Source organism: Ziziphus jujuba, chromosome 7 (assembly GCF_031755915.1).
Source record: "Ziziphus jujuba cultivar Dongzao chromosome 7, ASM3175591v1".
Classification (NCBI taxonomy): domain Eukaryota; kingdom Viridiplantae; phylum Streptophyta; class Magnoliopsida; order Rosales; family Rhamnaceae; genus Ziziphus; species Ziziphus jujuba.
This window is the reverse complement of record NC_083385.1, coordinates 21,417,413-21,440,732: the sequence shown is the minus strand read 5'-3', so window position 1 is coordinate 21,440,732 and position 23,320 is coordinate 21,417,413. Positions and strand designations below refer to the sequence as shown.

Below are 23,320 nucleotides of genomic sequence, written 5' to 3'. Positions count from 1 at the left end.
TTATTAAACACACGAATGTTTATTACATGTAATGTAGGGTCATATATACTACGGAATTTATATATGTAAACCATGAATTTTTTTAAATAGGATTATAAGTAAATGAACGTAAATGGATTTTACAATGTTATTAGTATGTACATGTTGAATAGCAAAAATTAATATATCTATACATATATATAATTATATATATATGTATATATATGGGCTAACCGTGCTCTTGGTGGGACTCTACAGGGCCACATAGTTATAGCAATATATAATTATACAATTCCAAAATTGGAAATAACTTGCAAATATACGTATATGACACCAGTTACACATGACATTGAAAATCAGTGTGACAAATAGTTTAGTGTCATAGTTCATACCACATTATACATCACATTCAATTAATGTGTATGTATATCACACCAATTATATATCACACCAAAATTGGTGTCATAAATAACTTATGGATATCAACACCTAATAATTGTTAATTAATTTTTTTAGGGAATTATTAGTTCGTTATATATGTTATTATACATTTTGTGTGTTAATTTAAAGAATTTTTGTTCTAGAATTTTTTTTTTTAAGGGCATAAAATTTAGGTATAGAACAACACAATATATATATATATATATATATATATATATATATATATATATATATATATATATATCTTATATTGACATGATTGGGTTTTTTATTAATTGGATATATTAATTTGGAAAATAATTAATATTTTGAAATTTTCCAACCAATGGTGTCCCATACATGCTTAGTCATTCAAATAATTGCTCATCAATAAAAAAGTATTTTGTAATGTATCTTAAAATTTTGCATAGGGTACTCCAAATCTCAAAACTAGCCCTAACCATTTTAATAAGCGATATGGAATCAATATTTTTTTTTTCTGTACCTTTTAAAAAATACCATAAAAAATTTAAAAACCTAGTTATTAAGTTTGAAGAAAAATATAAAAAGAGAAATAGAGGAATCGTTAGAAGAGTATAAGAATATACCAAACATTGTACAAAAAATTGGTGTGATAAATACTATATCACACCAATTATACATCACATTGAAAATTAAATTGGTGTCAAGAATCTGAAATTTTCTACAATAAAACTGAATGTATGATAAGACCCATAACATTGGATCATAAATTGTGCAAAATAGTTCATAAAAATGATAACATTATTTCACAAAGTAGTAATATTATAAATTTTGAAATGTTACTCATTTTATTGTTAATATTACATGTTTCTAGCCATGTAACATAATTTATGATCCAATGTTACTTGTCTTGTCCGACATCCAGTTTTACCTTAGAAAGCTCCAACGTATAACTTGAGGATATCAAAACTTAATAATTATGAATTAGTTTTTTTAAGGGAATTATTAATTAGTTATATATGTTTTATATATATAGTTTTTTGTTAATTTAAATCAACATATTTTGAGAATTTTTGCTTCTTTTTTTTTTTTTGTTTTTTCTGTTAAGGGCACAAAATTTAGAAATAGATGAATAGTTAGAAGAGTATAAGAATATACCAAACATTGTACAAAATATTGGTGTGCTAGATACTATATTACACCAATTATACATCACATTGAAAATTAAATTGGTGTCAAGAATCTGAAATTTTCTACAATAAAACTGAATGTATGATAAAACCCATAACATTGGATCATAAATTGTGTAACATAGTTCATATGATAAAACCCATAACATTGGATCATAAATTGTGTAACATAGTTCATATGATAAAACCCATAACATTGGATCATAAATTGTGTAAAATAGTTCATAAAATGATAACATTATTTCACAAAGTAGTAATATTCTATATTTTGAAATGTTACTCATTTTATTGTTTAATATTATATGTTTATAGCCATGTGACATAATTTATGATCCAATGTTACTTGTCTTATCCCACATCCAGTTTTACCTTAGAAAGCTCCAATGAATAACTTGAGGATATCAAAACTTAATAATTATGAATTAGCTTTTTTAAGGGAATTATTAATTAGTTATATATCTTTATATATATGTATATATATATATATAGTTTTTTGTTAATTTAAATCAACATTATTTGAGAATTTTTGCTTCTTTTTTTTTCCTTTTTTTTTTTTTTTTTGTTTAGGGCACAAAATTTGGTAATAGAAAGAGAAAAGAAAATTATAAATATTAGATTGATATGAGTGTTTTCCCCCCTTAATTTGATATATAAATGAAAAGAAAATTTGATATTTTGAAAATTTCCAATTAATGGTGTCCTATACATATTTTGTCATTCACATAATAGCTCATGAATATATAAGAAACTCAAGCATAATGCATAATAACTTAGCACAGGGTATGCACTCCAAATCTTAGAACTGATCCTCTATCTCTATATATATATATATATATATATATATATATATATATATATATATAATTTTATGATGCAAATTTTAGTATTGATGGCGATTAAAAAAAAAAAAATCCCGTAGTCATTACTCATCTCTATATAATAGTATTGACGATGATTTTTTCAAAAATCGTTATTAATACTGAGATCCAGATAATAAAAATGTATGGACGTCTGTACCATAGACAGACTTTATATATATTATATATATATATATATATATGTATATACACCATGAACAATATATACGTATATAATTAAGTGTTCTTTTTTTTTTTTAATCAATTTCTAAAACTTATTTATGCCCTATAAGAATTTCTATTGGTTCATTTTCCCTATATAAGTAGGTTTTAGTAGTTCATTAATGCATTTTTAAATCTCAAATAAAGAATTGGACTCGTGTTATTGTAACGGCCGTAAAGTTTCCTTGTACAGAATTTAATGCCAGTTTTTTTGAAAAATTTCCAACTTGCCATTTTATAATTAGCCTGGAAAACTTAAGCACACAAAGAGCCACCATAGATATACCAAAAGCTAAGTTCCCTAAATTACAATTATCACTAAGAGCCGCTGTCTCTGTTTCTCGAATCCTTAAATCCCAATCTTGATTAGATTATCTACAATTTTGCTCCTTTTTTGGATGGACAACTGAGCTAGGAATCAAAGCAGTTTCCTTTAGTATTATAGCATATTGAAATGGGTTTTCTTGGTCTGAATTCGGTTCCGATGAAAGTTGGTCCGGAGAACAATCGTCTCACCTAAAGGCAAACTGAGAAGTTTACAAAAAGTTGGCATCAAATCCTCTGGAAGAAAATTTTATGGCCGTGACAATAATGCCAGCAAAGAATTGAAGGGGGAAAAAACGAATCCTGGATGAAAAATAATAATAATAATGGTAAAAAACTACCAACAAGTCAGCCATGACGACTATATCATAGGTATTTAATCTTAATATAGGAAATCTTAATTATTATTTAGATTTTTATATCACTTACTCTTTAAATTAATAACAATTAATTAATTAACTAGCTTCTAATGTATCATAAAAAAATTTATAAAAAAAAAATGAAATAATATATCATAATTTTTTTTTTTAAAAAAAAGGATAAACATATTTTTTTTTTCATATATTAATTGGACGGAATTGTTATTGACCTGGTTCTTAAATAATAAACCAGAGTTCAAATCTCTTGATAAGTACCCTATTAAAAAATAAGTAATAATAATAAGGGATAATTGTTCTTTGTACCCTTTAAAGTCACCTAATTTTGTTTTAGGGGCTTTAAAATCAATTTTGTCAAATTGATATTTCTCTTTTTAAAATTCTTACAAATTAATCCAATTTGGTTAAAATTGACTAAAATCGTCAAATAAGGGTCATATGCAGTTCATATGACTCTGAAATCTGATTTTTTTAATTTATTTTCTAGATTTTCCTATTCAAAAAATTTTTAAAAAAAAATCGAGAGCCCAAAAAAATACTAAATTCTAAGAGCCAGGAGTTCAAAAAAATACTAAAAAACAAAAGTCCAGAGTTCAAAAAAAAATTTGAAAACTTGGAAAAAAACAGATAGTTAAAATTCTAAGAGTTCAAAAAAAATACTAGATTTAAAAAAAAAATTCTAAAAGATCCCAAAAAATATAAGATATTAAATAAAAAAATTAGAGAACCCCAAAACATATCAGATATTCAAAAAAAATTGAGAGCTCCAAAAAAATTACCAAATGATTAAAAAAATTCCGAGTGAGCCCAAAAAAGTATATCATATCGTAAAAAACATTTAGAGCTTGAAAAAAATATAAGATATTAAAAAAAATTCAAAAAGTCCAAAAAACACCAGATAGTTTAAAAAAATTCCGAGTGCCCAAAAACATTATATAGTAAAAAATAATTCCAAAGGTTCAAAAAAAATATCATATATTCAAAAAAAAAATTGAGAGTTTAGAAAAATACAAGATAGTTAAAAAAAATTACAATATTAAAAAAATGTCACATGTTTAAAAAAACATTTCGAGAGCCCAAAAAATATTTGGTATTTTTGTTGAGCTCTAGGAATTTTTCTTTTTTTTTGACCATCTATTAATTTTTTGGCACTCAAAAATTTTTTAACCATATGATATATCTTTTATGCTCTCAATTGTTTTTTTTTTTTTTTTTTACGATATGGTATTTCCAACTCTCAATTTTTTTCATCTAATTTTTTTTGAACATCTGGTATTTTTTGGCTTTAAAAAATTTTGTTAGTAGCTAGTATTTTTTTGGGACACTTGAATTTTTTAACCATCTAGTATATTTTTTATGTTCTTAAAATTGTTTGAACATATAGTTTTTTTTATCAAGCTTTCTGAATTTTTTTTGAACATCTGGTACTTGCTCTTAGAATTTTTTTATTATTTAGTATTTTTTTGGACTCCCAAATTTTTTTAAATATCTGTTTTTTTTTTTTAGGGCTCCTAAAATTTTTTTTTACCATCTACTATTTTATTGTACTCTAATAATTTTGTTACCATCTCCTTTTTTTTTTTTTTTTGGTTCTCAAATTTTTTTAACATCTAACATTTTTTAGGCTTTAAGAATTTTTTGAGCATCTAGTATTTGTTTAGGCACGCACTATTTTTTTAACCACCTAGTATAATTTTATGATCTCAGAATTTATTTAAAACAACTTTCATTTTTTATCGTGCCCTCAAAATTTTTTTACCACGTGGTATTTTTTAAACTCTCACATTTTTTTGTACATCTAGTTTTTTTTTTCTTTTTTGGATTCTGATAATTTTTTTAAAAAAAATTTAAATGGAAAAATCTAAAAAATAAATTAAAAAATCATATTTGGGAATAACTTGCACTGCACATAACCTTTATTTGATAGTTTCTATAAATTTTAACTGAATTGAACCAATTTATAAAAAATTTAAAAACAAAGGAATCAATGTGACAAAATTAATTTTAAAACCCTAAAATAGAATTAGATAATTTTAAAAAATACTAAAATGCAATTATTTCGAATAATAATTAAAGGAGTTGATTGTGATATCTCCTTTAAAGTACTTTCCATTGTTAATATTGCGGCCTCATAAGAATTAATATCTAACTTATGCATACTGACCATGTTCAATGATGACCTACCCCCAAATGATGGTCATAAAAAAAATAAAAAAATAAAAAGAAGCAGAAATACTAAAACATATATTCGGTAAAATAAACATTTTTTTAGAGGTTAATTCGTGATATGTCTCATAAATACGCAAATTCTCTTATGCACGAGGAAACATTAGACTTATTACTAGTTTGTTCTGAGGAGACCTGAAAATATAATCTTCCTTGGACATGATACATTCAATTTAAAACATGAAGATGGATAACTTCATTATGCGTCCCTCCCACTGGGTGTTATATATATATATATATATATATATATATGTATGTATTCACACACTTCCATTAATCGTACGGTCGAGGTTTGCTTAACTGAAATTTTATGTGAGCCTAGTTGTTACATCCCTTTCCTCAATTAGTTTAATATAATATCTTCTAACTTTAAGATTAATTATTACGACCAGATTAATCGCAAGGCGCTAAATTAGAAATAACTTTAATTTTTATAAATATTAAGTAACTTGTTTCTCATTAAGAAAGAAATATATTTTCATAAGTAGCTTAGTAGTTGAAAATGACAGTGCAAATTAGCAAATGGACCATTAAGCAAAAATTGGAAAGACATAAAAGCAATATTATTGCGTAAACCTTGACATTATATATCATGCAAAACCAAACACAAAATACCAGGTCTTTATGATCACTATTTCTTAGCACTCCAAAACATCCATCCACCATAAATCTTAAAAACATCTAATCTTCAATTTCCAAACGAAAGGGAAACAAACATTTAGTTGATAACTAAATTTGATAAGAAATATTGTACTAGTCCATGATGTTATCTAAACCAGGAGATAGGGCATATTCTTTGGTCCCAGAGAGTGTTATAGAAGCAGCAGGAGGCAGAGACGGAGCGAGGGCCACGGCTGCGTCGCAGTATCCCCGTAGAATGTTGCCTTCCTCGGCGCTGTATCCGATATAAGTGAGCATGGCGGGCCAGCAGTTATGCGTGATCATATCGATGGCTCGGCAACAGTCAGGACCGATGTCAGTTTGTCCATTCAGCAAGAACAGAACAATCTCGTTTGAACATGATTTAAGATCAAATAGAGCACTCCAGCAATCCTCGCTTCCTTCACCAGTTTTGCTGCTCGCAGCCAGACTGTATCCCGGATTCATGGGGGCAATGTTCCTCGAGGCGTTGGCAGTCACTGCCAGTAATGTCAGGGTTGACACAAAGAGAAACATGTATTTTGGAGCCATTTGGAATAATGTGTTTGTTATTTGGTTTGTGAGAAAATAATATTATTGATGAAGAAAAAATGCTAGGGGAGGAGGTAATTTATAAACAAGGTTAAGTTCGAGAAGAGAGGAATGATTATTTATGTGATTTTAATTACTATAAAGAAATTAATAAGAGTGCTTTTAGAGAAGGATGATCGGTCTTCTTAACGGTTACTTCAATAACTATAAAACTAATTAAGGACTTCCTAAACGTATAAAACTGTTAATTTGAATGCTAGCTTCCCAAAAGACAGCACTAATTAATGCACAAATTAGTGTGTAATACAATAATAAGCCTATGTAGATTATATATGGTGCCTATGAAGAATAAATAATATATTCGTATATATACATAAATATATATATATATATAGACAATTTTATTGAAAAATATATTTAATAATTTATATCGCATTCCCTTTTTTTTTTTTAAATAATAATAATAAAGTATGGTGATTTGAATTTGGGATCATTATCTAAAAAATTAGGAAGGGCATCCTGGCTTTATTTAGACTACCTTTCTTATATCTATGATCAGCCACCGTATTGAGAGATTTTTTCATCTCCACTAAAATTTTATATACACTGAACAATAAGAAGACTTTTTAGAAAATAAATTTGAATTTCAAGTACATAAATTAGATGGAAATCAATACAAAATCTTTGAATATCAAAAATCTCTATCAAGGGGGAAGGGACAAATCTTTCATATGCACTCACTAGCAAAGAAAATATCTATGCAGGGAGTTTATGAGCTTTTGGAACATAACGTATACTATGTTCATCAGAACAAAGAAATTAAACCAAATTGTAATCTTTTCCACACCATGCTTTTGTCTCAAAAGTTGTCTAATGATCTAAGAATTCTATCTAGCTTGTACAATTGAAATTGATAAATGATTAACAGAGCATGTTCCTGGAATCTTGAGCAAATTATTGTCATCTATTTTTGCAACCTTCAAAAAAGCTGGTTGTTTAGGAGCTGGGGGAGTTACCATATCACCTCCTCCAAGCATTGACACTACTTCTGACATGATTGGTCTGTCTGCTGCATTTTCTTGCACACACAATAGAGCAACTTGGACACACCGACTAAATTCGCCCGCTTGTTTACATGTTTCTGAAACTACTGGATCCATTAACTCTAAAAATTTTCCTTCTTTCCATAAACTCCATGCCTGCATGAAAGTTTTTACTCAAAGCTCAGTCCTAAACAAGATAAAGTTAAGAAGCTTATTGTAGCTAGCTGAATGAAATACTTACAAATTCTAGCAGGTTTAAAAATTCATTTGGCTGATGGAAACCAGTGTTTTTCTTACCACTTAGGATTTCTAGTACCATGACTCCAAAGCTGAAAACATCAGATTTTTCAGAGAAGAGACCAGTCATGGCATACTCGGGAGACATATAGCCACTGTTTTCATATTGTTTAACAAATCTTTGTAAGTAAAAAATGTGGAATATTGCATTAATGATATTTAATTTTTTTGGAAAAGAAAATGATAACCTTTAGATTCACTTACTAAGTCCCAACTATACGATTTGTGTTTGCTCCAGATTCATTGTCCCCGAAGATTTTTGCTGTCCCAAAATCCGAGATTATTGGGTTCATATTGCTGTCTAATAATATGTTGCTGTTCTTCAAATCTCTGTGAATGATTCTTAGTCTAGAATATTTATGGAGGTACAAAAGCCCTTGAGCAATCCCTTCAATGATGCGTAATCGTTTTTCCCAGTCAAGTAAAACTCGTTTTGTTGTGTCTGTTGCAAAACATATGTATTAAGAACAAAAGGCAGAAGCTACAACGCAAATTCTGTAAATTAAAAGGTGATCAATTAGCTAGTACACAAACCGAAAATAAACGAATCCAAGCTTTTGTTTGGCAAATATTCATAGACTATTATCTTTTCTTCTCCTTTGATGCAACATCCCAATACTCTAACAAGATTCTTATGCTGCAGATTCGAGATTAGCATCATTTCGTTTTCGAATTCTTGTACTCCTTGTCCAGATCTCTTAGAAAGTCTTTTCACTGCAATCTCTTGGCCATCACTCAATGTACCCTGAAAATAAATTTAAACCCAATTTATTCATTTTCAGATGTTATATATTATCCAAAAAGATGAACTCTCTGTTCATTATTATTTGGAATTTGAATTTTACCTTATAGACAGGCCCAAAACCACCCTGCCCCAATTTGTTTGCATTTGAGAAGTATCCTGTGGAAGTTTCTATGCTAGAAAAACTGAATAAAGGCAATTCATGATCTAGCTTTCCATTTAACTTCAGCTTATCTGTGCCGGTGTGTTTAATAGCTGCCATACTAATCCCCAATTCGTGTATCAATACTTCTGTTCTCACGCTTGCATCCTCATGGCGGCTTCCTCGTTTGCTTACTGCTTGATACAAGAGGAAAAATCTCTTTAGAAATTTTGTTCAACTGGACTAAGTTATGTATTGAAAAATATGGCCAAAATATAATGTGTATATATGTGTGTGTGTGTGTGTACCTCCAAAACAAGACTTCTTCCATAGGAAACAGCACAATGAGCAAAGTAGAGCAAAAACTGCCATGGAAACCAGAGGAACGATAATGCTCACCAACATTTGTTTCTTGTGTGCATTGCATCCTGAACAAATTGACAATACTTAAATGATCAATTTCTAACATGTTATAATGGTAACAAAAATTTACAAAATAGAATTGTTGTTGCTCTATACCATCTTTTATACCATTGTTGGTTTCTATTACTTCGGAGGGGCTTCTTGTTGTATCCGTGTCATTGTCTCTTGTTGTCGTGGTGCTGGTGCTGCTTTTCTCACTTAAAGTGCTGTTACGAATGAAAATAGGCTCTGCATCTGCAACATGTTTAATGATCTCGCCGAGTACTTGACCATATGAGAATTTACACCCCGTTCCATCAGATTCTGCTGACGCGTAGGCTTTACATGAACAATTGTTTTTACACATCTCTGCGCAATCATTTAGACCCATACTGTGATTTCTGTGGTATTCCCACTTTTCCATATATTGTCCTTTTGTTTCCAGGAATTCATCTCTGCTACTGCATTTATCTGGCTTCTGGCTTATGCAAGCCTTGTTGTTTTCTCTTACATCACAAATTGTTGGCCACCAGTATGACCATCCTCCATCCAACCCCTGAAACATGGTAATTTTTCCACATGAGTCCAGCTGAATCCACAAGATTTTATAATCGCCGGTAACATCAAAGGTATAGTAGCTCACAGTCCCATCTGAGGTATAGTTGAAGTTGAATTGAAGAGCCTCACCCATACCAGGGAAGTAACTAAATTGATGACCACTCCATTCGCCACTTTGCCAATATAGTTTTCCTCTTTGCCAAATTGAAAGTTGATGTGTATCTCTTGGATCAATTCCAAGAGTGAATACACCAGAAGCCGGAACTTCCAAGCTTAACCAAGAAGTGAGTAAATGCTTTTGTGGCTTGCCAACATTATTAAAGTTGAACAATCCCAGTTTCATACCTGGTAAAAGTACATCAGTTGGATAATCAAAACTCTGCCACACAATCCTCTCCCCCGCTTTCAAAACGAAATTTCCTGAGTCCAGAAGTTTGGCATGTGTAGTCGAACCCGTTGCAGGGCTATCAAAGTTTATAGTGTTGGAAATGCCATATTGATTACAAATTACCAAGTCTCCATCTTTGTTAATTTTCAAAAACAAGTAGTCAGGGACGGGATGGCTCAAAGGATTTTCTCTGTTGGCCACCCAAAATATCTTTTTGAACTCCACGAATTCAACCCCCAAGTACCACTTACTCGAATGATCGAGATTAAAGAACTTTAACTTGAACATCTTGTTCGGTGACTCCAAGAAATCTGAATCGTTCATCATATTGCCTGGAGTTAGAATATCTGCAGCAAGACAAAGTTGGATGTGAATCAACCAAAAGAAAACCAGGGAATGGACAACCAAATAGCTTCTTCTTCTCATGCTCATAGTGGTCTTCATTCTAGGTCTCATATTTTGCATACATATGCATGCCAAATAAACTTTGAAAGTTTGATCAAGATGGGGTTTGTTTATATTTGGTTTCTTAGATTCCTAGCAATTTTCCCAGCGCCAACATTCTTGAAAGAAAATTCAGGTTTCCATACGGAGAATCTTTTTTAGTTGCATTATTTTTTATAAGGAACTTTAATTGTTCATAATACTTTAACGTAACATATTTTCATTAAAAAATTTATAGTGTATTTTTAAATATGGGTGGACGGTGGAGTCTTTCATTGTGATTCACGTGTGTGGCTGTTTAGGAAAGTCAAAAATTATTGTTTTCTCTTCTTTTCCATTCACTTTATTTTCCAACGCGTCTGAATTTTTTCTCTCTGTTTTTATTGGCTTTCTCTCCTTCCCTATATCAAGGTTTAATTGAATAAAATAAATCAGTTGAATTTGAGGCCTAAAACAAGAGTACTCCTTCCATAGGAAACAGCAAAATGAGCAAAGTAAAGCAAAAACTGCCATGGAAACCGAAGGAACAATGATGCTTACCAACATTTGTTTCTTGTGTAAATTGCTTCCTGGACAAAATGACATCAAGTAATGGTCAAAATCTAACAAGCTAAAGTTGTTACTGCAGCTTCTCAAATCAATATGTAAATATGACATTCCAAAAATATAGAGTAGGATTGATGTTGCTCTATACCTTGTTGCATACAATTCTTGGTTTTTGGTACTGCGAGGGGGCTTCTTGTTGTATCGGTTCCACTGTCTCTTGGTTTCTGGGTGGTGGTGGCGCCGTTTTTCTCACTTAAAGTGCTGTTACGAATGAAAATAGACTCTGACTCTGCAACATGTTTGTGGGTCTCACCCAGTACTTGACCATACGAAAATTTACACCCTGTTCCATCAGATTCTGCTGACGCGTAGGCTTTACATGAACGATTGTTTTTACACATCTCTTCGCAGTCATTTAGACCCAGACTATGATTTCGGTGGAGTACCCACTCATCCATAGCTCTTTCCATTCTTTCCAGGAATTCATCTCTGCTGCTGCATTTATTTGGCTTCTGGCTTATGCAAGCCTTGTTGTTTTCGCTTACATCACAAATAGTTGGCCACCAGTATGCCCATTCTCCATCCAACTCCAGAGACAAGGTAACTCATCCATTTGATTCCAGCTGAATCCACGAGATTTTATAATCGCCAGTAACATAAAAGGTATAGTAGCTCTCAGTCCCATTTGAGGTATAGTTGAAGTTGAATTGGAGAGCATCAGCCATACGAAGGAAGTAACTAAATTGATTGCCATTCCATTTCCCACTTTGCCAGTATAGTTTTCCTCTTTGCCAAATTGAAAGTTGGTGTGTATTTTTTGGATCAATTCCAGAGTGAATACACCTGAAGCCGGAACTTCCGAGCTTAACCAAGACGTGAGTAAATGCCTTTGAGGCTGTCCAACGTTATTAAAGCCCAACAATCCAAGTTTCATACCCGGCAAAAGTTTGTCAGCTGGATAATCAAAACTCTGCCACACAATCTTCTCTCCATCTCCTTTCAAAACGAGATTTCCCGAGTCAAGAAGTTCGGCAAATGTATTCAAACCCAATGTAGGGCTATCAAAGTTTATAGTGTTGGAAATCCCATAGTGGTTACCAATAACCAAGTCTCCATCTTTGCTAATATTGAGAAACAAAAAGCCATTGCTGGGACGACTCAAAGGATTTTCTCTGTTGGCCACCCAAACTATCTCTTCGGATTCGACGAATTCAACCCCCAAGTACCACTTACTCGAATAATCAAGATTAAAGAACTTTAACCGGAACAACTTGTTCGGAGACTCCAAGAACTCTGACTCGTTCATCAAATTGCCTGGAGTTAGTATATCTGCAGCAATGCAAAGTTGGATGTGGATCAACAAAAGGAAATCCAGGACACGGACAACCAAATATCTGCTGCTTCTTATGATGTTGATCTTCATTCTTGGTCTAGTAAATTTGCATATGCATGCATGCCAAATAAAATTTGAAAGTTCGATCAAGATGGTGTTTGATGGTAGTTATTTTCCTGTCAATTTTCCCAGCGCCCAACATTCTAGAAACAGCATTCAGGTTTTCAGTATGGATATATTTTTTTAATTGTTTCCTTTTTTAAAGTAACTTTATTTTAATTACTTAAAGTACTTTGACTAGCTTTATTTTGATTATTTAAGGTACTTTAACATAACGTTTTCTTTAAAAACTTTGGAATGAATTTATAAATATGGGTGGATCGTGGACTCGTTGATGTGATTTACGTGTGTGGCTGTTTAGGAGAGTTGAAAATCAATTTTTTGGTCTCCTTTTTCCATTCCCTTTTTCTTTCTAACGCGTCTGCTTTTTCTCTCTGCTTCTACTTCCTTTATCTCCTTCCTCCCATAGCAAGGTTCAATTGAACTTTCTAACCGAAGAAAAAGTTCAATTGAATTTGAGGCCTAAAAGCAGGAATAAGATTTCCCAGAACAAGACTCCTTGCATAGGAAACAGCACAGTGATTAAAACCAGTGGAACAATGATGCTTACCAGCATTTGCTTCTTGTGTGGATTACATCCCGGACAAAAGTGCTCCAATTAATGGTTAAAATCTCACATATTTGAAATTGTTACTTGGTACTGCTTCTCAAATCAATATACATGGCATCAAAAATACAAAGTAGGATTATTGTTTCTCTACCCTCTTCCATGCCTTTCTTGATTTTGGTTACTCCAGCATGAAACATTTAATAATTTCCCAGAGTTGTAAGGTTTTAAAAATGGAAAACATTCACATCTAAAGCATTTGAGAAAATTGAAATCAAAATTTTTCTTAAGTAATTTATTTAATGGAGATTTATTTTGTAAAACTTTGATAGGAAAACTGTTAATTAAAAAAGTTGCTGTTGAGCAAGTACCCCACAAATATGACATAGGCAAGTTACTATGAGCAAGAAGAGATAGTGTAGTTTCAGTAACATGCCTATGTTTACACTCAACATTGCCATTTTGATTATGCATGTATGGGTAAGGGTGCTGAAAATTAATTTCAAGATCTTTTAAAATAGGTTGTAAAGACCGATATTCACTTCATATTTTAATTTTAAGGTAAATCTAGAATAGTTATCTTCAAATAGAACATAATACCTATATCTTTATATTGAAATTACAAGGGCAAGACCCTAAACATCAGAAAAGATTAATTCTAATAGCACTCTACTTTTGGAATTTGAACTTGATGCATATAAAAGATTTCGTTTGCCTAGCGAACAAAAATAACAAAAGTTATAATCTTTATTTATCAATTCCTTTTTACAAGAATTAGAAATGACTCTCATAACAGAAAAGTCCATCCCTAAGGTTTCCTTGAAGTAGAAACTTCCTCGTAGCTTGATCCTTCACAAACATAGAGTGAGAATTAAATTCAACAATAATATTATTATCTGCAATTAATCTAGCTATGCTCAACAGATTTTTAATTTAAGGAACATGAACCATATTATTAAGTTTGATATTTCCTTGAGAGGAAAAGATAGTTGAAGAACCAATATTTTGGTTTTCACAACTTGTCCATTACCCATAACCAGCTTGTCAAAACCACCATATTCAGATCTCTGTTGAAGATTAGCTTGGTCAGCAGTGACATGATTGGTTGCCCCACTGTCTAGAGGCCATTCAGGATTGGAGGTAATTTCTAGTGAGTTATAGTAAGCAGCTGAGTTGTTGCTATTATGTGTGGTCGGTAGTACAAAATTTTTATCAAACAATGCCAAGAGTCAACCACAGTATGTCCACGATGGATACAAAGCTGACAATACTGAGGAAAGAAACCAAAACCTCATTGAGAAATATTTGAAATTCTTAATCCACGACCTTGGCCTCTAATTGTTGCTTCGGAACTTGATGGTAGTGCTGACTCGAATTGTCCATGCTTCTTTGAATTTCGGTTGGCCATGTTAGCCATAGGTTGAGACAACATCATAAGATTATTAAGTCTAATTTCTTGACTTAATAATAAGGCTAGAACCTCCTCGATTTCAAGGGGTAGGCGGTGAGAATTTATATTTGTCACCACTGCATCATACTCAATAGGCAGTACCTGTAATAAGTGGAGAATACTTACAATATATCCGGCTATGGAAAGATTGTCTACAATTTCCTTCACCTTTGTGAAGTATTCTATCATAGTGAGCCTTTCGTTTTTCATAGATTGCAATTGCAACTTTAGGTACATTAGTTTTGCTCAGTACTAGGTCCCAAAAAGCCTATTTAATGAAGTCCACAAGTTAAATCAAGTTTTAGTTTTTGTAAGCTGAGTTTGAACCTCTGGAGAGATTGATGATTGAATCCATCCAAGCAACGTCTGGTTCAGTCGATGCCGAAGTAAAAAATATGGGTTTACTATCTGCTTCAAGCTGCTAGTTTCATCCTTCTCTTTTTCAACAATAAACTTTAGTGGTGGCTAAATTGCTCCAATCATAAATCCTTCAAGATTGCTTCTCATAATTGTTGGTAAAATTTGAGCCCTCTAGATCAAATAATTGTTGTGTTCCAATTTAAAGGGAAACGTATAATTAGGCAATGTAACCTAACTTATTTGAGGAATAGTAGGAGAAACTAAAGTAATAAAGGGCATGATGTCAGTCTTAGGCTCTATTACTATGAAAGATATAATAAAGAGTATATATGAAAGGATGATTTTTATTATAGAATGAGCTGATATTTACACGGCCTAAGAAACAATGAGATAAGATCTAAGAAACTAATCAGTAGAGCATTCAAACATTTAAACACCGATATACACATGTAGAGATAAGTCTTTGTCTCCTAATAAAACTCTTCTGCACATCCCTCAATGTTATCACAACTGACTAGGACTCTATCTTATATCTTTAACAAACCAACACCTCTTGTTGTACTTAGTGTTTGGGCTATAATATTAATTTTTCAAATTAATATTTTGATTTATTGTAATATTACTCTGGAAAGATTAATTAATTGGGATTGGTCCTATATTGATTGAAGATTAAATGGTATGTAATTGATACATGTATAAATTGAAATTTTAAAGTTGGAGTTTGCAATAAGTCCTACATTAGAAGAGCCTGAAGCACCTCAATGTTGTCTACATTTATAGATAGGGGCTTCATTGGCTTTATTAAGGACACATCTCTGCATACAATTACAAGATTCTAGACTACTTTGTTTATTCTCATTACAATTTACTTTAGTTAGTCAATTATTCTTAGTTACTCAGTTGAAATTTTTATTTTTAAAGTCCCTTAATCATTAAGGCAATTGAACATTATAGATTATTTTGTTCTCCTATAATCAATAGGATCTTCTGAGTAGTTTAATTCAATTAGCATATTATTACAAATTTAAAGTGGCATGTCAACATACCTAGGAGATAACAGATAATTGGAATTTTTCCTAATATATCTTTTTGGCACTCCCAGTGCGACTGAAAGATTTCAACCAAGGATAATAGTACAAACTCAATCAATGTCTTAAGAATCTGATATCTGTGACAGCAATAAGAAGGAATGATCCAGCAACACTTAAGATACAATGGAGATGTCCACCTAGGAGTTTATCTATGAGCTATCTCAAAACCCTAAAGAAGATTAAAGGAAGATGATAGCATTTCAGGAGACCCCGCAATAGATTATGTACATGCCCCTTAGGCCATACCTCATGCAGTTAGGGCTTTTAAAGCCATACATTATGGCTTCAGGACTCTGAAGCCATACATAATGTTCATGGAGGAAGGGCAGACTTTCAACCCTATATCTTCCCACCGGTTAAGAATCAAGGTCACAATGGGGGCCATACTAAATAGTATGACCCAAACTTTCGGCATTGCCATAATGAAGACCAGCACTATTAGGCCAAGTACCAAGATCGAACATAGATACACAGACATAATGTTTCAGAGATGGATAAACAATAGACATGGCATAGATATGGATGCCTTTGAGACCATAATCCAAAAGATGGTCGATCCTACATTTAAAAATTTGGTCAACCATTTTACAGAAGGCCTTAACCTGAGGCTATTGACTAGAGAGAATTCTCAAGGGAATTTAGATTTCCTAAATTTATCTTATGTTCGGGTGAAAAGAATCGATCCACTATGGAGCATATAGGTCGTTTCATTATCCACTATGAAGAAGCTGTGGCTAATGACTTTTTGAAGCTCCACTTGTTTGTAAATTCATTGACAAATTCTGCTTTCTCCTAGTACATCAACCTACAACAAAATTCGATTCATACATGGTAAGAATTAAAGCAAAAATTCCACTAGAATTTTATAGGATTGAGCTAGAGATCTCTGTAGCCAACTTGTTGCATTGTTAGATGGAACAACAATCAGTGGAAAACTTCATGGCTCGATTCAAGAGATCCTTCATTACTCGATTCAAGAGGACAAGGATCAGACATCATTTAGATATACCAAAAAGGGAGTTTGTCAAGCTAGCTCAAGGTGGACTAAGTTACAAGCTTCGGAAGAAGTTTGAAAAGATGAAAACCACGATTTGTTCGAATTGGTCTCTCAAGTTTCTAGGTATGAAAGTATTCTAAAGGAGGAGTATCAGAGTAAAAACTCGTCCCGGAATTCATACTCAACTCACTTAAAGTTGGATTTTTTTATATGGTGTGAAATACCCATTTATCATATTAAGTCATACCATGTAAAACACCCACTTATCATATCATATTTTTATCATAGTACATGTGACTTTTTCATACTTAGGTGCAAAGCACAACGGCCGTTAATAACCAAACTAAAAAACAATATCGAAACTTCATATCTTGTGCTCGGTTTATTTTAACTTATGGCAAAATGCATTTTAGTACCCTTTACTTTTAGCCTTTTTTAGTTAAGGGTCTGTAAAAAAATTTTTTACAGATAATGCCCTTTACTACCTAAATCGTTAAAATCAAACGGTTTCTGTTAAAAAATTGATCACATGAGTATCACATGACAAATAAATTAATTTTTTAATAATTTTATTTTTGATATAATACTTTCTTTTTTATTCTTTTTAATTTTGAATTTCTTTGATCTCTTAGGGATTTATATAGTGAAAGCAAAAAAGGAGCCCGGATCAATTGCCTACTCGAAGAACCACTCAAATTGTGCTCCCTAGTTTGCAACGCTCATTCACTCCATCTACTACGTTTGGGTGCGAAAATAACTTTTTCATTACCTTTTTAAATAATTATAAATTTAAGAAAAAAATTAATATCAATAATAAAATATAGAATCCTATATTACAATAATCTAATTAGAAAATTTTGGAAATAGTATAAAATTTGCATCAGTAATAGCTTAGGTTAATATTTTCCTTTTTTGCCTCGAATTTGCAATAGGCCACACTATACATTGGAATCCCTAAAACAAGCTTCAACAATGGGAACTTCAACTTCTACCCGACAATTTTTAGATAGATATCCGAAATTAATGTAGAAACAAAAGAAATAAAAATAAAAAAAATAAAAAAACTTTATGATATTCTGGTAGAGATAGATCTGAATGGACTGTATGTAAAGAATTGAGAACGAACTCGATCAACTCTTCATTCTTCGCCCACCTTCAGTTCGACAACTGTATCCTGGGCTTCATTCTTTGTTTGTTTTTTTCTTTGAGTTTGGGCTTCAATTAATTGTTGCGAAAAGCTTAAACGAGCTCGATTAAAAACTAATTTTAGATCACAAGCGGAGGAAAATGAAAGAGAACTCTCCAGCAACATCAACAGTCCTATAGAATGTGTGATGATGAGCAATCTTGGGGTGGATGGGGTGCTTCTGAATGTACTAAAAATTCTTCCTTCCTTGTAATCTTTTCTTGATGGTCTTCCATTTGCAAACTTTCCACTAAACTTTAAGGGCAAAAAAAATATTGTCAGTGAATGGATCTTCTACGACGAATGTAAAGTGAAGATTAGAAATTCGTTCAGTGCTAGATCATGAGGTAGCGCTACATAAGTGGTGGGAGGTTACAAACTTATGAGATCTCAAAAGTGAAATCCAAATGTTGCACAAAATAGAAATTGTTTCCCCCAACTCTGCACCCTAAGCAAGGAAGTTCTTGCACCATCTTCAAAGTTCTCGCTAGGGATTTAAAATTTTCAAAAAATAAAAATGCAAAATGATGAGCAATCTCTAGAGAAAAGGCGTGGAATCTTATTCATCATATCCTCTAACGTAGGCAAGCAGACCCTCTTTTCCTATATGTCGTTTCTTTCATGTTCCCTTTCTCGTCATCTTTCTTAAATTCCAATATGTGTTTTTTTGAATCTCTGTAGGTTTTCAATTGGTTTTCTATCTATATAGATTAAAATTTATTTCAAATAATTGAAGAAAACAGTATGTTAATTTGTATATAGGACTAGTTAGTGTGGATTTTGAAGATGCTACTGATTCACCATCGGAGGTCTTGCTTCTTGGGTAAGTAAGTCCAAAGGGGATTATATTCTACAAAACTGTTAATCCAATTTATTGTGATTCTTTTTTTGAGTTTTTAAGCACATTAAAAAAATTATTAAAAAATAAAAATAAAAAATTATTGAAAAATATGAAATTATTAAAAATTAATTTAGTCACGTAATACTCATGTGATCAATTTTTTAATAGAAACCATTTGATTTTAACGATTTATGTAGTAGAGAATGTTATATGTAAAAAAAAAAAAATTACAAACCCTAACTTAAAAAAGCTAAAAATAGAGAGTACTAAAATGAATTTTGCCCTTTAACATATTATAATATCATATCATATGCTTATAAATGATAATAAAAGATAATGTGATCAACCATGCATATTTCTTAACATTTTAATATCACATTATACAATATTCATATAAACTTTCGTATAATCATAGTTTAAAACAAAATAAACTCACTAGACAGAATATAGTATTATTAAATGAAACTTTCCAAAATTGAAGTAAACATAATAAGGACCTATAAATAAATTATTAGACCAAGAAAAGTACAAAAGACACACTCAACTATATTTCTCAAAACATAAGTCAGAATCTGAAAATCAATTTTCAGCATAGGATATGTTTCAATCATAATTTCATTACTCATATAATACAAATGACCCAATCCTAAAAATTTAGCACAAACTAAATGACATATAAAGGAACTCACGTGAAAAAATTTGAAAATTTAAGAGTTCACTTGATCCATTAACAAGAATAAAAAGAACTAGGTACCAGGTTACTGATCCCGTTGTCAATTTCAACACATAAACTCAAACTTATAAATTTCATTTGGAACAAATATAACATCAAATGATATGAAACAAAACTCTAAATTTTTCTTACGATGTCTAGTTTATGCAGTAAAAATATCAAATCAAGAAAAGAATTATAAGCATACCAAAGAGATCATTCAACATAAGTTACTCAAATAAAAACAGCAATTTTCAAATTATTCAACAATTCAGTAAAGAAAACAATAAATATTTACTTTTTTATTATCGTACACTAATTAAATAAATAAAAACAAAAAAAAACCATTTTCCTATACAAAATTCATGAAACCTTCATACCTATATGCCCATGGGTTATTTGGTTCCAAAACCCGTCAAAATCGATTAAACTTATCAACCCAATTATACAATCACGAACACCATCATAACTTTATCTAGAAAGCTCAAAAAATTGATCTATAAAATTATTTGGAAAGTTGATTTCAAGGACTTCCGTGCATATATAATTTTGATAAATAAAAAAATCTGCTTGTATCCTTTTGGAGAAAATTAGAAAATTAGCCCATCTGCATAGATTTGACCCAACTCTACTCTTTGTGCTTACTTAGCTTCCAAATCATCAATCCACCTATCATAAAAAGTCACTTGTACACTCATTTCCACCTCAGTAAGTCCAATTTTTAGACTCACAAAAATAATTACCAAATATATAAATAAAATTAAAGACCATTATACTCCTACTATATGTCAAAGATATGAGGGCAAAAACATTTAATCACATATGAATACCTTTTTATAGTAAATCATACAAAATAAATTCAAAAAATTTAATTCTCCTTATTTTAATACCTACAAGATTTGCAAGTATAACAATTTTTAATGGTTGCTAATTTGATATAATTAGTAATTTAAATGCCCTTTTTGGATTTAATGATCCTTTTAATTTTATTGGACTATTAAAATGTTTAGGGAATTAATAGTCTTCTAAAATCAATTGAATACTTAATCCATTTGGCATTTGATTTGATTGTGTGCCAAATTGTTTTAATTGGCAACCTTTTATTTTGATAGATTGAAAACTAATTATTTTTAAACTAAAAATTGTTATGCATAAAATATTCATGATTTTATGCCGTTTTATCAGCCTATTGTTTACTTATTTGTACTTAATTGTTATGAAAAGTTACTAATTGTATATTTTCTAAATGTAGAAGAAATATATGGAATTTGGTAAAAGTAACATCAAATTTTTAATTTTTTTTTAATCAAAAAAATGGTGGGAACCAAGATATGAGCTCAATCAAACTAAGTATTAGAAAGATTCTGGAAAGATAAGATTCTAGAAAGATTCCTTAAAGATTGCAAAAAAATTCTTCAGAGATTTCAAAAAAGTTCTATTAAGAATTTTATAATGGAAATGAATATCATATGAATCCTCACAATGTCACAATTCTAAATATCACATTATTTTTTAATTCTCAGTGTAAGGGAGAAAATATCATCGTTTGAAGTTTAAAATTTACAATTCCAAAAAACTTGGAGATTCTAATTTCATTCTCACCATTTATCAAGTCAAGGGCTATAATTCATGCATGTAGCATCATTTTATTTGTCCAAGTTATTAAGCATCTCCAAGATTTAAGGATCAAGATTAAAAGTCAAGATTTAAAGGTTAAAATCCAAGGGAGGAAATTTGAAGATCAATTTCAAGCACATGTGAAAATTGGAAATTATTAGTCAAGTTGTAATTAAGAAGGAAAATTCAGCCACACATGGGGATTTTACAGCCTTACTTTAATTTCCTCTCCAAAATTCCCAAGCCATTTTTTTGCCCCAAATTGCTACATGTCCTTTTCTTAAATTTGATTATCTATCTACAATAACAAGTCACCCATTAACCTAGTTTTATCTTTTATTCTTGGTGGGTCATTATAGAAAATTTAGAAAATATAAATGACTTTGTATGGGCAAGAAGAAATTAAGAATCTATAGAAACCTACATGTTTGGTCGGTCACAAAAACAAGCAATTGTAGAAAAACATACAGCATATACACACACAACATCATTCATTGTGTAACGAATATTTTCACTTTTCAAGACCATTGGAGCATTGTTTAAAGCTTGAATCAAGGAACTTGAAGAGCAAGTGCAACCACCATCACATACATCAAGGAACTTAATATTGATTTTCTAGTTTTATTCTTTGTTTTTCAATCGTTAAATGTGCTTTTTAATATTTTGATGGCGGATTTGATTTCTATTATGAACTACTTTTTATTTTATTTATGCAAGGACATATTTAATTAATATTATTTTTGTTCATGATTCATTGTTATTTTAATGCTTTCAGAGATTTGAACCCCATGAATGATTTAAATATTACTTTTGTCTAGAAATAGAAAAGATAATATGGAAGAACAATGAATTACATGATTAATAGGAATACCATCATGCTAAGTTATACGGTACCTTTGATGCCATAATTATACTTAATCTTTATTTTTATTGAGTTTGCATGTTCTTTTGAATTTAATAAATTAATCTAGATTATGAATAATTAAATTACCTTGTATAAATTAAAACCCATTGATTAACGAATTAACATTTGGTTCTTTTATGAGCAAGTTTTGGTTAACAAATAATATTAATTAAATTGGTTGATTGCATAATTGATTAAATTAAAGTAATATGCAATGAATTCCATGCCCTAGTCACATATAATTGTATTATTCTCTTGCTTAATCTCAATTTAATTGCTTGTTGCATATTTAATTGTTTAGTTTAGTTTCATACTGTCAATAATTTTTTGTGCTTAATTAATATTAGAATTGATTATTTACTATTTCCTTTGATTCGATAATCCTGACAGTACTCAAAATCACTTTATTATTTTATTTATGCGCTTGCATGTATTTTACACAACAAAAGGTCTATTTGATTTGTTAGACAATTTCTTTAATTAAAACAATCCTTTGTTTAAAACCCAATTTTAGATTAATTAATAATATATATTTACTAGACCTTTCAATTGTGACCTGATAAACTAATTTAATTTGATTATTTATTCGAATTGATAACCTTATTATTTGTTTAGGCTATAAATTAATATTGGTTTTGACATTCAATAGACCTTGAACTTTAATGGGCCTAAAGAGTAAAATTTTGAACTTTAATTTTAAAACCCATTCATATTTAGTTGGGTTTTAGATCCATTTTGATTTGGGCTTTAGGCTTTGTAAGTTATACGATTACATTGGACAATTTAGGTTAAGCCTTATAATAAAATCTGTCATCTCATTTAAATAATTTAA

General features: G+C 30.6%; 2 protein-coding genes across 2 annotated transcripts; both read right to left on the bottom strand.

Annotated features, from left to right (window-relative positions):
• Nucleotides 1-6,330: 6,330 nt before the first annotated feature.
• On the bottom strand, nt 6,331-6,768 carry LOC132799087 (egg cell-secreted protein 1.3-like). The gene has a single exon (XM_016035503.3). It carries the CDS (start codon nt 6,766-6,768, stop codon nt 6,331-6,333), a length of 438 nt encoding a protein of 145 aa, XP_015890989.3.
• An 887-nt stretch (nt 6,769-7,655) lies between these two features.
• On the bottom strand, nt 7,656-11,800 carry LOC107425498 (G-type lectin S-receptor-like serine/threonine-protein kinase At1g67520). Its single transcript, XM_060818898.1, has 8 exons — nt 11,479-11,800; nt 9,512-10,687; nt 9,301-9,420; nt 8,954-9,186; nt 8,643-8,853; nt 8,313-8,550; nt 8,053-8,203; nt 7,656-7,967 (listed from the first exon to the last, which is right to left on the bottom strand). The coding sequence occupies exons 1-8, from the start codon at nt 11,798-11,800 to the stop codon at nt 7,656-7,658; spliced, it is 2,763 nt and encodes a 920-aa protein (XP_060674881.1).
• Nucleotides 11,801-23,320: the final 11,520 nt, after the last annotated feature.